The sequence below is a fragment of the Capricornis sumatraensis genome, chromosome 12 (genome assembly GCF_032405125.1).
Source record: "Capricornis sumatraensis isolate serow.1 chromosome 12, serow.2, whole genome shotgun sequence".
Taxonomy (NCBI): Eukaryota; Metazoa; Chordata; class Mammalia; order Artiodactyla; family Bovidae; genus Capricornis; species Capricornis sumatraensis.
This window is the reverse complement of record NC_091080.1, coordinates 79,877,884-79,892,205: the sequence shown is the minus strand read 5'-3', so window position 1 is coordinate 79,892,205 and position 14,322 is coordinate 79,877,884. Positions and strand designations below refer to the sequence as shown.

At 39.1% G+C, this 14,322-nt stretch overlaps 1 protein-coding gene across 1 annotated transcript in view; it reads right to left on the bottom strand.

Moving 5' to 3' along the window:
* The window catches only part of LOC138089046 (ATP-binding cassette sub-family C member 4-like), a 197,552-nt gene that overhangs the window by 27,195 nt on the left and 156,035 nt on the right, over nucleotides 1-14,322 (bottom strand). Inside the window, exon 28 of the mRNA XM_068984369.1 lies at nucleotides 10,982-11,137. Within this exon, the coding sequence (XP_068840470.1) occupies nucleotides 10,982-11,137 (156 nt within the window). The remainder of the gene's footprint in view (nucleotides 1-10,981; nucleotides 11,138-14,322) is intronic.

The window sequence follows — 14,322 nt, the reverse complement described above, 5'->3', positions numbered from 1 at the left end:
TAAGAACATAGTATTCATCTTTGAATGTTTCCCCCATGACTGATGGTCTATGTCCCCACTCCCCTGTCTCTGCTCCTACCCAGGTCCTTGTTATCATCACACCTCCCCCAGTTCTGACAGGGTCAGCAGTGACGGGGATGAGCCAGAGAGGAAGAGAGACCACCATGGAAGCTCCCTGCTGCTTCTAGGATAACAGGGACCAGGGATCCAGGGAAGATGGGTGGGCCTGGCTCAGCTAAAAGAGGCAACTCAAAGAAACAGCACTGGGCTCCCCTCTGCAGAGTCTGCTCTCAGCTTCCTAAGTTCCCTACATTGGGGTGTTGAGTCACAAGTATCACAGCTTCATACTCATTTGAGGGGAAGAGGAATGTAAGGTTTTGCACTTAGACAAGTAAATTCAAATAACCAAACTAACAGACATTCTCCACCTCTGCAGCTAGCATGATACTATAAGGACAAAGGGCTTTTTGATTGGGCAGGGATAAGATTTTGAGTATCTTCTCTTGATGCATATCAGCTCATGACATACAAGTGCATAAACCAATTTCTAAACTGATACTGTCCAAATGAGGGACAGAGCAATAGGAGTAGTATCTTCTGGCTATGCTCTATACTTTCAAGTGGGATGGTAGGAAAAATGGGGAAAATATCTGATGAGTACAACACAGTTGAAGAATTGATGCTTTTGAACTGTAGTGTAGGAGAAGATTCTTGAGAGTCCCTTGAACTACAAGGAGATCAAACCAGTCAATTCTAAAGGAAATCAACCCTGAATATTCACTGGAAGGACTCATGCTGAAGCTGAAGCTTCAATACTTTGGCTATCTGATGTGAAAATCTGACTCATTGGAAAAGACCCTGATGCTGGGAAAGACTGAAGGCAGGAGGAGAAGGGGATGGTTGGATGGCATCACTGACTCCATGGACATGAGTTTGAGCAAGCTCTGGGTATTGGTGATGGACAGAGAATCCTGGCATGCTGCAGTCCATGGGGTCACAAAGAGATGGAGACAACTGAGAAGTGGACAAGGTGGAGACTGGAGAGTGTAGGTCTCTGTCATATGACTAGTACTTTTGATTTTACTCTGCTGCAATGGGAGTCTTTGGAGATAAAACTGAAGTTCTTCACTATGCAACTGAAACACTATCAATCAACTATACTTCAATTGAAAAAAAAAAAAAAATAGACATACATAAAATTTGAATCCTGGCTCTGCCCCTTACTTGAAAAGTAGGATAATCTCCCAGTGACTCAGTTTTTAACCCTGTCAGATGAGGATAACAACAAATTGTGAGGATTAAGCAGGAAATGGTGGGATAAGAAAATAAAATGTGCTAATGATTTCATAAACGTTAGGAATTATTAATACTCATGTAACTTGTCAGGGACTTTAGCAAGCACTAGGGGAACAGAAATGAGAGATATAGGCCCTGTCCTCAAAGTGAGAGAAAGCAAATAGTTAAGAGTGTGGGGAGGGCTAAGAAAAAGGCTGGCAGTCTTGGTGGGAGATCGGAAAGTAAGAGTGTGTACAAGGTGATGGTTAGGAAAGAAGTTGGTGGGAGGAAAGCCAGAAATAAAAATACAAAAAGTTTTAGTCTGATTTCTTGCTCTTGGTGGAGAATGTTAGATATATTTCTCTGTGGTGCTTTTCACCAAAATTCCTATTGTTTTTTTGTTTGTTTGTTTGTTTTGATTTTCTGTTCCTTGGTTTTACTATTTGTATTTATGTAAACAATTTAATTTTTATTATTAAACAATTAATATAAAGAAAATCACCAAAGATCATGAACACATAAACAGAAATTAAAGAGTAAAGTCATTTCAGAAGATGTTACTGTTTTACTTAAGTAGAAATAATACCCAAAAGGCCAGTGCCCTGATTCTTAAAAATAATAACATTTCCCGATGACTGAGCATTCCTAAGAATCAGACATGGGCACAAACATTATCTCACTAAGTTACATCTTCACAACAAATCTGTGGGGCAATGATTTCCAGACTTGGTTTAAGGATAAGGATGTTGAAGCTTGGCAGCCAAGTGACATCATCAACACCCCACAGTTGATGAGGCAGAGCAGAAATAAACTGTGGTCACATTGACACTTGGTCTACACTCTTAACCATTCTAGCCCTGTCTGCCTCCTGAATGGCCTCCTGAGAATCTTTACACATTGCAAGTTTTCTCCAGATTATTTCTCTATAATCAACCAACACTGCACCTTGGAGACAAAGGCATATAAAGTGGAATCTACATGGATACAAAGCTTAGCACTATTTTGTAAGCATACTCTCTGGAGTCTGTACCTGGAACATGCTCAAAGGAAGGATGGAAACCAACAGAATAGAACCAAAACATGTTGATGTCAAGGCATGTTTAGTCTTTGCTCAGATGCGCTTCCAAATATTATTGGCAGAGCCAAGAATCATCTAACATTATTTATTTACAGAGTTATTTTATGTACACAAGCATGCAACTTTTTCCTATTCGGAAGCATTAAAAAATAACACAGGGCATTTTTCTAAAGCTTTGCATCCAAGGATATGAAAGGACTTTACAGACATGCCCTTTATTTCTACTAACTAATCTCACATGGCCATTTCATAGATGAAAACCATCAAAACATAAAACTTGGGAATTTAAGCTCATTTATTTTCTATTGTAACCATAAGTCATAACTTTAATAGTCAGAGGAAATCTTTAAATAGGGGGACTCAATGTGCTAAAAAGTTCTTCCCATTTTTCCTGAAAGGGATACCTTTGAAAATTTTTTTTTTTCAATTGTGATAAAATACACATAAAATTTGCTAGATTAACCACATTAAGTGCACAGTTCAGTGGTGTTAAATACATCCACATCGTTGTATAGCCATCACCATCATCCACTCACATATCTTTCATCTTGAAGAACTGAAACTCTGTACCCATTAAACAACTAATCCCCAGCGGGGGCTGTCCTAAGATGGTGGAGGAATAGGACAGGGAGACTACTTTCTCCCCCACAAATTCATTGAAAGACCATTTGAACGCTGAGAAAATTCCACAAAACAACTTCTGAACACTGGCAGAGGACACCAGGCACACAAAAAGGTAGCCCATCATCTTTTAAAGGAGGTAGGACAAAATATAAAAGATAAAAAGAGAGACAAAAGAGTTAGGGATGGACACCCATCCCGGGGAGGGAGTCGTGAGAGAGGAGAAGTTTCCAAACACCAGGAAACCCTCTCAGTGGTGGGTCTGTGGGGAGTTTTGGAATCTCAGAGGGCAACATAACTGGGAAGAAAAACAAATAAAAGCCACACATTACATGCCTAATCACAACTCCCAGGGGAGAAGTAGCACTGATGCATCCACCACCAGCAAATGGGGGCTGAACAGGGAGGCACAGCTGCATTGCTTAGGGTAAGGACCGGGCCTGAATGCCCTGAAGGCAATCTGAGGGACCTAATGTGAGATAGCAGCCCAAACTGTGGGATAGCCAGAGAGAAAGAGAAAAAAAGAGAGAGAGAGAGAGAGAATTTTCCCATGAAAAGCTCTAACCTATGTCATGCTGGGCCTGCTCACAGAACAAAGGACTGCATGAATACCAGAGGAAACCTACCCAGCTGTGGACAGGCCCATCCCCTGCCGGAGGCAGGCAGGCAACAGCCAGAGAGGGAAAGGGGAAAACTCAGCCCGAGAGATGGCATCCTCCACCAAACTGTGAGTAGGCCCCCAGTTGATAACCAAGACTTCCTGGGATCCTGGACGGTTGACGACCACCAGGAGGGTCACAGCCAGAGATAAGCTCCCCAAAGGAGACACACAGCACACCTGAGATGGTGCTCTTACTGAGCAGCCAGAAAACCTAGCGGCTGGGAACAGGGAGGTGATAAGATGCACCACCCACCTGGGGAGAGAATGCTCATCAAGCACCTGGTCACCTGAGCTGCTCGCACCTGGGAAGGGCACAAAATGCAGGCCCAACTGAGTCTGTGCCTTTGCGGAGTACCAGAGAACCTGAACGGCTTAAACCTGGAGAAGTGCATACAACCCAGCCCGCCTCAGACAGTTGCCCTGCAGAGCAACCTGAAGCCTGAGCAGTGCAGATTGAAAGCACATACACCGTGAGTGGGGGCAAACCCAATGTGGCCCATACACTGCAAGCACTCCTCACACCTGCCAGTGATATTTGTTTGAAATGTTCCTCTCTCCCCACACACACCTATGGATAGATCAACTAAAGAGAAAATTAACAAGGAAAGACAAACTTTAAAGGATACAATGGACCAGTTAGACCTAATTGATATCTGTAAGACATTTCACACCAAAACAATGAATTTCACCTTTTTCTCAAGTTCACACGGAACTTTCTCCAGGATAGATCACATCCTGGGCCATAAATCTAGCCTTGATAAATTCAAAAAAATTGAAATAATTTCAAGCATCTTTTCTGATCACAATGCGGTAAGATTAGATGTCAACTACAAGAGAAAAAACTATTAAAAATACAAACATATGCAGGCTAAACAACATGCAACTGAATAACCAATAAACCACAGAAGAAATCAAAAAAGAAATCAAAATATGCATAGAAATGAATGAAAATAAAAACAAGACAACCTAAAACCTAAGGGATTCAGTTAAAGCAGTGCTAAGTGGAAGGTTCATAGCAACACAAGCTTACCTCAAGAAACAAGAGAAAAAATCAAATAAATAATCCAACTCTACACCTAAAGCAACTAGAAAAAGAAGAAAGTAAGAACCCTGGGATTAGTAGAAGGAAAGAAATCACAAAACTCAGAGCAGAAATAAATGAAAAAGAAACAAAAAAGACTAGAGCAAAAATCAACAAAACTAAAAGCTGGTTCTTTGAGAAGACAAATAAAATAGACAAACCATTAGCCAGGCTCATCAAGAAAAAAAGGGAGAAGAATCAAATCAACAAAATGAAAAATGAGAAATCACAACAGACAATACAGAAATACAAAGGATCAGAAGAGACTACTACCAGGAACTATACGCCAATAAAATGGACAACTGGGAAGAAATGGACAAATTCTTAGAAAACTATAACTCTCCAAAACTGAACCAGGAAGAAATAGAAAATCTTAACAGACCCATCACATGCATGGAAATCAGAACTGTAATCAGAAATCTTCTAGCAAAGAAAAGCCCAGGACCAGATGGCTTCACAGCTGAATTCTACCGAAAATTTAGAGAAGAGCTAACACCTACCCTACTCAAACATTTCCAGAAAATTGCAGAGGAAGGTAAACTTCCAAACTCAGTCTATGAGGCCACCATCACCCTAATACCAAAACCAGACAAAGATGTCACATAAAAAGAAAACTACAGGCCAATATCACTGATGAACATAGATGCAAAAATCCTTAACAAAATTCTGGCAAACAGAATCCAACAATATATTTAAAAGATCATACATCATGACAAAGTGGGCTTTATCCCAGGGCTGCAAGGATTCTTCAATATCCACAAATCAATCAGTGTGATACACTACATTGACAAATTGAAAGATAAAAATCATATGGTTATCTCAATAGATGCAGAGAAAGCCTTTGACCAAATTCAACATCCACTTATGATAAAAACCCTTCAGAAAGCAGGAATAAAAGGAACACATGTCAACATAATAAAAGCCATATATGATAAACCCACAGCAAACATTATCTTCAATAGTGAAAAATTGAAAGCATTTCCCCTAAAGTCAGGAACAAGACAAGGGTGCCCACTCTCACCACGACTATTCAACACAGTTTTGGAAGTTTTAGCCACAGCAATCAGAGAAGAAAAAGAAATAAAAGGAATCCAGATTGGAAAAGAAGAAGGAAAAGCCTCACTGTTTGCAGATGACGTGATCCTCTACATGGAAAACCCTAGAGAGTCCACCAGAAAATTACTAGAGCTGTGGTGTTGGAGTAGACTCTTGAGAGTCCCTTGGACTACAAGGAGATCCAACCAGTCCATCCTAAAGGAGATCAGTCCCAGGTGTTCATTGGAAGGACTGATGTTGAAGCTGAAACTCCAATACTTTGGCCACCTGATGCAAAGAGCTGACTCATTTGAAAAGACCCTGATGCTGGGAAGATTGAGGGCAGGAGGACAAGGGGACAACAGAGGATGAGATGGTTGGATGGCATCATTGACTCGATGGACATGAGTTTGGGTGGACTCTGGGAGTTGGTGATGGACAGGGAGGCCTGGTGTGCTGCAGTGCATGGGGTTGCAAAGAGTAGGACACGACTGAGTGACTGAACTGAACTGAATCAATGAATACCGTAAAGTTGCAGGATATAAAACTAACAGAGAAATCCCTTGCATTCTTATGCACTAACAATGACAAAACAGAAAGAGAAGTTAAGGAAACAACATTGCAAGAAAAATAATGAAAACGTAGGAATAAATCTACCTAAAGAAACAAAAAAACCTATATATAGAAAACTATAAAACATTGATGAAAGAAATCAAAGATGACACAAATAGATGGATAAATACACCATGTTCATGGATCAGAAGAATCAATATAGTGAAAATGAGTATACAACCCAAAGCAATCTAGAGATTTAACATAATTCCTATCAACCTACCAATGGTATTTTTCAGAGAACTAGAGCAAATAATTTCACAACTTGTATTGAAATACAAAAAACCTCGAATAGCCAAAGCAATCTTAAGAAGAATGGAACTGGAGAAATCAACCTGCCTGACTTCATGCTATACTACAAAGCAACAGTCAAGATAGTATGTTACTGGCACAAAGACAGAAACATAGATCAATGGGACAAAATAAAAAGCCCAGAGATAAATTCACACACCTATGGACTTTTTATCTTTGACAAAGGAGGCAAGAATATACAATGGAGAAAAGACAATCTCTTTAACAACTGGTGCTGGGAAAACTGGTCAACCACTTGTAAACGAATGAAACTAGAACACTTTCTAACAACATACACAAAAATAAATTCAAAATGAATTAAAGATCTAAACATAAGACCAGGAACTATAAAACTCCTAGAGGAGAACTTAGGCAAAACACTCTCTGACATAAATCATAGCAAGATACTCAATGACCCTCCTCCAAGAGTAATGGAAACAAAAGCAAAAATTAAAAAATGGGACCTAATTAAACTTAAAAGCTTTTGCACAATGAAGGAAACTATAAGTAAGGTGAAAAGACAGCCTTCAGAATGGGAGAAAATAATAGCAAATGAAGTAACTGACAAAGAATTAATCTCAATAATATACAAGGAGCTCCTGTAGCTCAATTCCAGAAAAATAAGTGACCCAATTAAAAAAAAAAAAATGGGCCAAAGAGCTAAACAGACATTTCTTCAAAGAAGAAATACAGATGGCTAACAAACATGTGAAAAGATGCTCAACATCACTCATTATCAGAGAAATGCGGTACCATCTTACACTGGTCAGAATGGCTGCCATCAAAAAATCTATAAACAATAAATTCTGGAGAGGATGTGGAGAAAAGGAAACCCTCTTACTCTGTTGGTGGGAATGCAAACTAGTACAGCCATTATGGAGAACTTTGTGGAGATTCCTTAAAAAACTGGAAATAGAACTGCCATACAAACCAGCAACCCCACTGCTGGGCATACACATCAAGAAAACCAGAATTGAAAGAGACACATCTACCCCAGTGTTCATCACAACACTGTTTACAATAGCCAGGACATGGAAGCAACCTAGATGTCCATCAGGAGACGAATGGATAAGAAAGCTGTGGTACGTATACACAATGGAATATTCAGTTCAGTTCAGTTCAGTTTCTCAGTCGTGTCTGACTCTTTGCAAACCCATGAATTGCAGCACTCCAGGGCTCCCTGTTCATCACCAACTCCCAGAGTTCACGCAGGCTCATGTCCATCGAGTCAGTGATGCCGTCCAGACATCTCATCCTCTGTCATCCCCTTCTCCTCCTGCCCCCAATCCCTCCCAGCATCAGTCTTTTCCAATGAGTCAACTCTTTGCATGAGGTGGCCAAAGTACTGGAGTTTCAGCTTTAGCATCATTCCTTCCAAAGAAATCCTAGAGCTGATCTCCTTCAGAATGGACTGGTTGGATCTCCTTGCAGTCCAAGGGACTCTGAAGTCTTTTCCAGCACCACAGTTCAAAAGCATAAATTCTTCGGTGCTCAGCTTTCTTTATAGTCCAACTCTCATATCCATACATGAACTGGAAAAACCATAGCCTTGACTAGATGGACCTTTGTTGGCAAAGTAATGTCTCTGTTTTCCAATATGCTATCTAGGTTGGTTATAACTTTTCTTCTAAGGAGTAAGCATCTTTTAATCTCATGGCTGCAGTCACCATCTGCAGTGATTTTGGAGTCCAAAAAAATAAAAAGTCTGACACTGTTTCCACTGTTTCCCCATCTATTTACCATGAAGTGATGGGACCAGATGCCATGATCTTTATTACTCAGCTATTAAAATGAATGCATTTGAATCAGTTCTAATGAGATTCATGAAACTGGAGCCTAATATACAGAGTGAAGTAAGTCAGAAAGAAAAATACCAATATAATATATTAATGCATATATATGGAATTTAGAAAGATGGTAACATTAAGAAAAGATGGTACATTAACCTATATGTAAGACAGCAAAAGAGACACAGATGTAAAGAACAGACTTTTGGACTCTGTGGGAGAAGGAGAGGTTGGGATGATTTGAGAGAATAGCATTGAAACATGTATATTATCATATGTGAAACAGATTGCCAGCCCAAGTTCAATGCATGAGACAAGGTGCTCAGGGCTGGTGCACTGGGATGACCCTGAGGGATGGGATGGGGAGGGAGGTGGGAGGGGGGTTCAGGATGGGGAACACATGTACACCCATGGCTGATTCATATCAATGAATGGCAAAAACCACTACACTATTGTAAAGCAATTAGCCTCCAATTAAAATAAATTGATTAATTTTTAAAAATCCTCTCTCCTGGTCATTCCTGGCACCCACCATTCTATGTCCTGTATCCATGAATTTCCTTCTCTAGGTAACTTCTATTAGTAGAATCATACAGTATTTGACCTTTGTAAATGACTTATTTCACTTAGCTTAATTTTCTCAAGGTTCATCTGTGCTATAGCATGTGTCAGAATTTTCTTCTTTTTTAAGGCTGAGTAATATTCTACTGTATGTATAAGCACCACATTTTACTTGTTGATTCATCTGTCAGTGGACCCTTGTGTGCCTCCACCTTTTGGCTGTTGAGAATAATGCTGCTATAACACTGACTCAATGGACGTGAGTCTGAGTGAACTCCAGGAGTTGGTGATGGACAGGGAAGCCTGGCGTGCTGCGATTCATGGGGTCACAAAGAGTCAAACATGGCTGAGCGACTGAACTGAACTGAACTGAACATGCATGTTCCAGTATCTCTTCAAGGCCTTTCTTCCAATTCTTTTGGGTTTATACTCTAAAGAAGAATTGCTAGGTCATATGATAATTCTATTTTTTACTTTTCAGAGCAACAAACAAGTTGATTTCCATTGTAGCTGAACTATTTTATATTACTATCAACAATGAACAAGGATTCGAATTTCTCTACATCTTTGCCAACACTTGTCATTTTATTTTTTCTCTCTCTTTTCTTTGATAGTAGACATCTTAAGGGATGTGAGGTGGCATTTTAATAGAGTCTGAAAATAATATCTTGGTGTTAAAAGTACTTAGAGTAATACTAGGTATTTTCAAGGTCATGGGTAGGTAGCAATAGCTGTTCCCACGTCCACATTGGCCTTCCTTTGGGTGCCATGTTGAGCATGCTTCCTGATAACAGGTATTTCAGGACATATTGCACCCACATTCCAGGAAGCACATTTGCCTGGCTCATTCTGTCTCATCTCTGTTTCTCATCTCAAGAAGGTATTTCTCTGATCTTCCTTCTTTTAAAATTTAAATTTATTTATTTTAATTGGAGGCTAATTACTTTAAAATATTTAATGGGCAGATAATTACTAAGTATATAAATTAAAACTCAAAATTATTTTTCAAATCAGCAAGTCTGTCAAAGTAGAGGGGAGGATGATAGATGAGGACACAGGGCCTATATTGCCTTTGGCTATATACCTGGAGGATAGTAAATTCTCAGTAAATGAACCACAAGGAATCACAGGAGTGTCTACCCATGCATATAACCCAGTCTCCAAACTCTCCCTGAAAGTTTTACTACTTTATGAAGAAGGAAAGAGAAAAGAATCAGAGCCCAGGAAGAGATGGCCAACTCAACACCCCACCATCACAGCAGGCACATATGGGTCTACATGAAGCACTTCACACTCACTGACCTATTTTATCCTCACAACAGATTGAGGGCATGATACCATTACCTGCCTTGTAAGACAGAGAAAACCAAGGTACATAGAGACAGAATTCTGAGTCCCCTGCACTTCCTTATTATTCTGCATTGCCTACCTGGTGAAAATTATTCATTAATCACTAAATTGTCAAAGTCTCCCCAAAGCACCTATATATCCTATGATTCTCAAAGCCCCACAATTTCACAGAAAGTTCTCCAAGGAGATAACCACTTTAAAAAGACATCCTCATTTCCCACAGCAAAATTACATCTGTAAGACACTTATTAATAAATTTCATGTTTCTCTATAGGAACCTCTCCAGCACTAAGCAAACCATTTATCCTTCTCTTCTCAGAATTATGTGATTATCAGTGGATAAAATTGTGGAAACTGAGGAAGTCTGAGTCCAGAAATCTATCTCAGTAAGTTATTAAATCACATGTACACAAAACTAACAAATGAACACACACACACACACACACACACCAAACCTGGTATCTGATGAAAGTGACTGTTGAAAATACCTGGTGCTAAATATATGCTCTATTGGGAAAAAAAAAGAATCAACTCATTCACTTAACTTGAAAAGACCAATCAAATTAAAAGCACTTAAACTTTAGACACCTTATAAATAAAAACATGTGAGAGTGTTCTGCTGTGCATACCTGAAGTGCAACTGACATTTTCTTCCTTAAATCGTGAAGCCCAATACTGGTTGTCAAGATGTCATCAATATAAATGTCACCTTCAGGTTCTGATAATCTAAAAAGGGCAGCAGTGAGGGTACTTTTTCCAGCTCCTGTTCTTCCCACGATGCCATACTGTAAAGAGACCCAGGGGGACGAGGAATTAACAGGATGCACAAAACCCAGGAGAACCATGATTTTTGAAGATGAATTTTAAAAATTCAATTATATGTAAAGAATAGTCTATAAGTTTCTTAAGCAAGGCCCTGCTGACACTTTGGACCAGATAATTCATTGTTGATGATCAGGAGCCTGTCCTGTATATCATAGGATGATTAACAGTAGCCATGAACCCACTAGATACCCACTAGATGCAACCCCTAAAACTGTGGCAACCAAATATGACAGAAATTCACAAATATCCCTGATTGAGACCACCATCATTCCAACAATACACAATATAAACTATAGTTACTTTCATGCCTTCTAAAAATGTCAGGCAATTTTATTCAGATTTCCCTGATTACATGCTTAATATGCAGAAAATTGTATGTTTTCTATAATTATCACACAGTTTCCATTATGTGGTATGTTAAAGAGGGAGACATGTATGTGTATGTGGTATATATGTGTGTGTGTGTGTATATATAACTAACATTCGTAAATAAAGGAAGAAGATGACTTAAAAACAATAATAATCTGACTGCAGTGAAAAACCAGCGGTCTCCTAAGTGGTCCATAAGAAGTCAGCTTTTAAATTAGTTCTATTCCTACTCCCTGGGTAATTTGACCTTGAAAATCACATGGGTAAGTTTATAGAGATATCAACAGGTCAAGTCAGAAGTATTATACACAAACAAGTACTCAGTTTCTCAGGGATCTGTTACTTATTTAAGAGGAATTATTCTGTGGCAGAAAAATGAAATAACTTCCTGATATTAAATATCTTAATTATATTCTATCTTGAAAGGAAACATCTTCAAATATAAAATACAGGTCTCAGTCTTGAAAGACAGAGGCCAGTAGACAAAATGCACATAATGGGACCAACAACAACACAAACAACGTTTGCTGTTTACATGGGACCTTTCATTGGAGCAGTTCAAAAGGCATTTTATTAATGCATTAATACTTACAATTGAAACTTCAAAAAACATGTCGTGTCAGTCTATTTATTAAAAGCAAAGCAGAGAGAAATTAAATGCACTAACAGTAAGATTAAGGAATCAATACAATGTAGGTAAAATGCTGGTGGTTGGTGGTTTAGTCGCTAAGTTGTGTCTGACTCTTGCGACCCATGGACTGTAGCCTGCCAGACTCCCCTGTCCATGGGATTCTCCAGGCAAGAATACTGGAGCGGGTTACCATTTCCTTTTCCTAGGTAAAATGTTTGTGGTGAATAAAACTACATTCAAATATATATGCAGAAACTGGCCTTTTTAAAAAATGAATTTTAAAGTGAAAGAAAACAGATGATCAGTCATGTCCAACTCTTTACTACCCCGTGGACTGTAGACTGCCAGGCTCTTCTGTCCATGGAATTCTCCAGGAAAGAATACTAGAGTGGGTTTCCCTTTCCTACACCAGGGGATCTTCCTGACCCATGGATGGAAACTGGGTCTCCTGCTTTGCAGGCAGATTCTCTACCATCTGAGCCACCTGAGAAGCCCAACTGCAAATTTTCTGAAGGAAGCTTTCCAAGACATGATTTCATTTCTATTGAAAATCTGGAATTGATGAGAGTGTAAGAAATGCTTGGGTCATTTGCAAATGTAAAGTTTTAAAACATCTGGCTTTAAAAAAGAATAACTAAATCTTTCTGAGCAATATAATCAGAATGCTTAGAACCTTTCATGTTTTCTGATTTGAAAAACTCTGAAGTTTCACATCTTAGTCAGTCAAATCAATCATGGCATTTCAAAAAAGAATTTATCTTTATAGAGATTAAACATAGGAAAAATGAGTTCAGCAAACTTTATTATCTTTTAAAGATAATACAGTGACTATAAGACATTTTGGTATTGTTTAGTAGTGTTCGACTATTTGCAACCCCATGGACTACACCATGCCAGGTTTCCCTATCCTTCACTATCTCCTGGAGTTTGCTCAAACTCATGTCCATTGAATCAGTGATGCCACCCAACCATCTCGTCCTCTGTCGTCCCCTTCTCCTGCCTTCAGTCTTTCTGAGCATCAGGGTCTTTTCCAATGAGTTGGCTCTTCATGTCATGTGGCCAAAGTATTGGAGCTTCAGCGTCAGTTCTTCCAATGAATATTCAGGACTGCTTTTCTTTAGGATTGCCTGGTTTGATCTCCTTGCTGTTTAAGGGACTCCCAAGAGTCTTCTCGAGCTCCCCAGTTCAAAAGTATCAATTCTTCAGTGCCCAGTCTTACACAACCCTTACATCCGTATATGACTACTGGAAAAACCATAGCTTTGACTATACGCACCTTTGTCAGAAAAACAATGTCTCTGTTTCTTAATATGCTGTCTAGGTTTATCATAGCTTCTCTTCCAAGAAATAAGCATCTTCTAATTTCATGGCTGAAGTCACCATCCACGGTGACTTTCAGAGCCTAAGAAAATAAAGTCTATCACTGTTTCCATTGTTTCCCCATCTATTTGACACGAAGTGATGGAACCAGATGCCATGATTTTAGTGTTTTGCGTGTTGAGGTTTAAGCCAGCTTTTTCTCTCTCCTCTTTTACCTTCATCAAGAGGCTCTTTAGTTCCTCTTTGCTTTCTGCCATTTGGGTGGTATCATCTGTTAATCTGAGGTTACGGATATTTCTCCTAGCATATTGATTCCAGCTTGTGCTTCATCCAGCATAGCATTTCGCATGCTGTACTCTGCATGTAAGTTAAATAAGCAGGGTAACAATATACAGCCTTAAGGTACTCCTTTCCCAAATTTGAACCAGTCCATTGCTCCATGTCTGGTTCTAACTTTTGCTTCTTGATCTGCATACAGGCTTCTCAGGACTTTCTGTACCTTATGTTAAACCCTAATTCATATAATATAGATGGGCCATTCTCTGCATACAGGCACGTTATAGTATGTATATATGTGGCTTATGTGTTCTGTGTACAAGCAGGCTTCAAAATTATTTTGCAGTTGGCTCCAGACCACCTTAACACATGAATATCAAAATAAAGCAAGTTATATGAACGTTTTCCTTCTCTGTGCAAATAAAAGTTACATTTATATTGTATTGTAATCAAATGATGTACAATAGCATTATGTATAAAAAATGTATGTACCTTAATTTCCAATACTTTATACTAAAATAATGCTAACCATCTAGGTATTTATAGCAT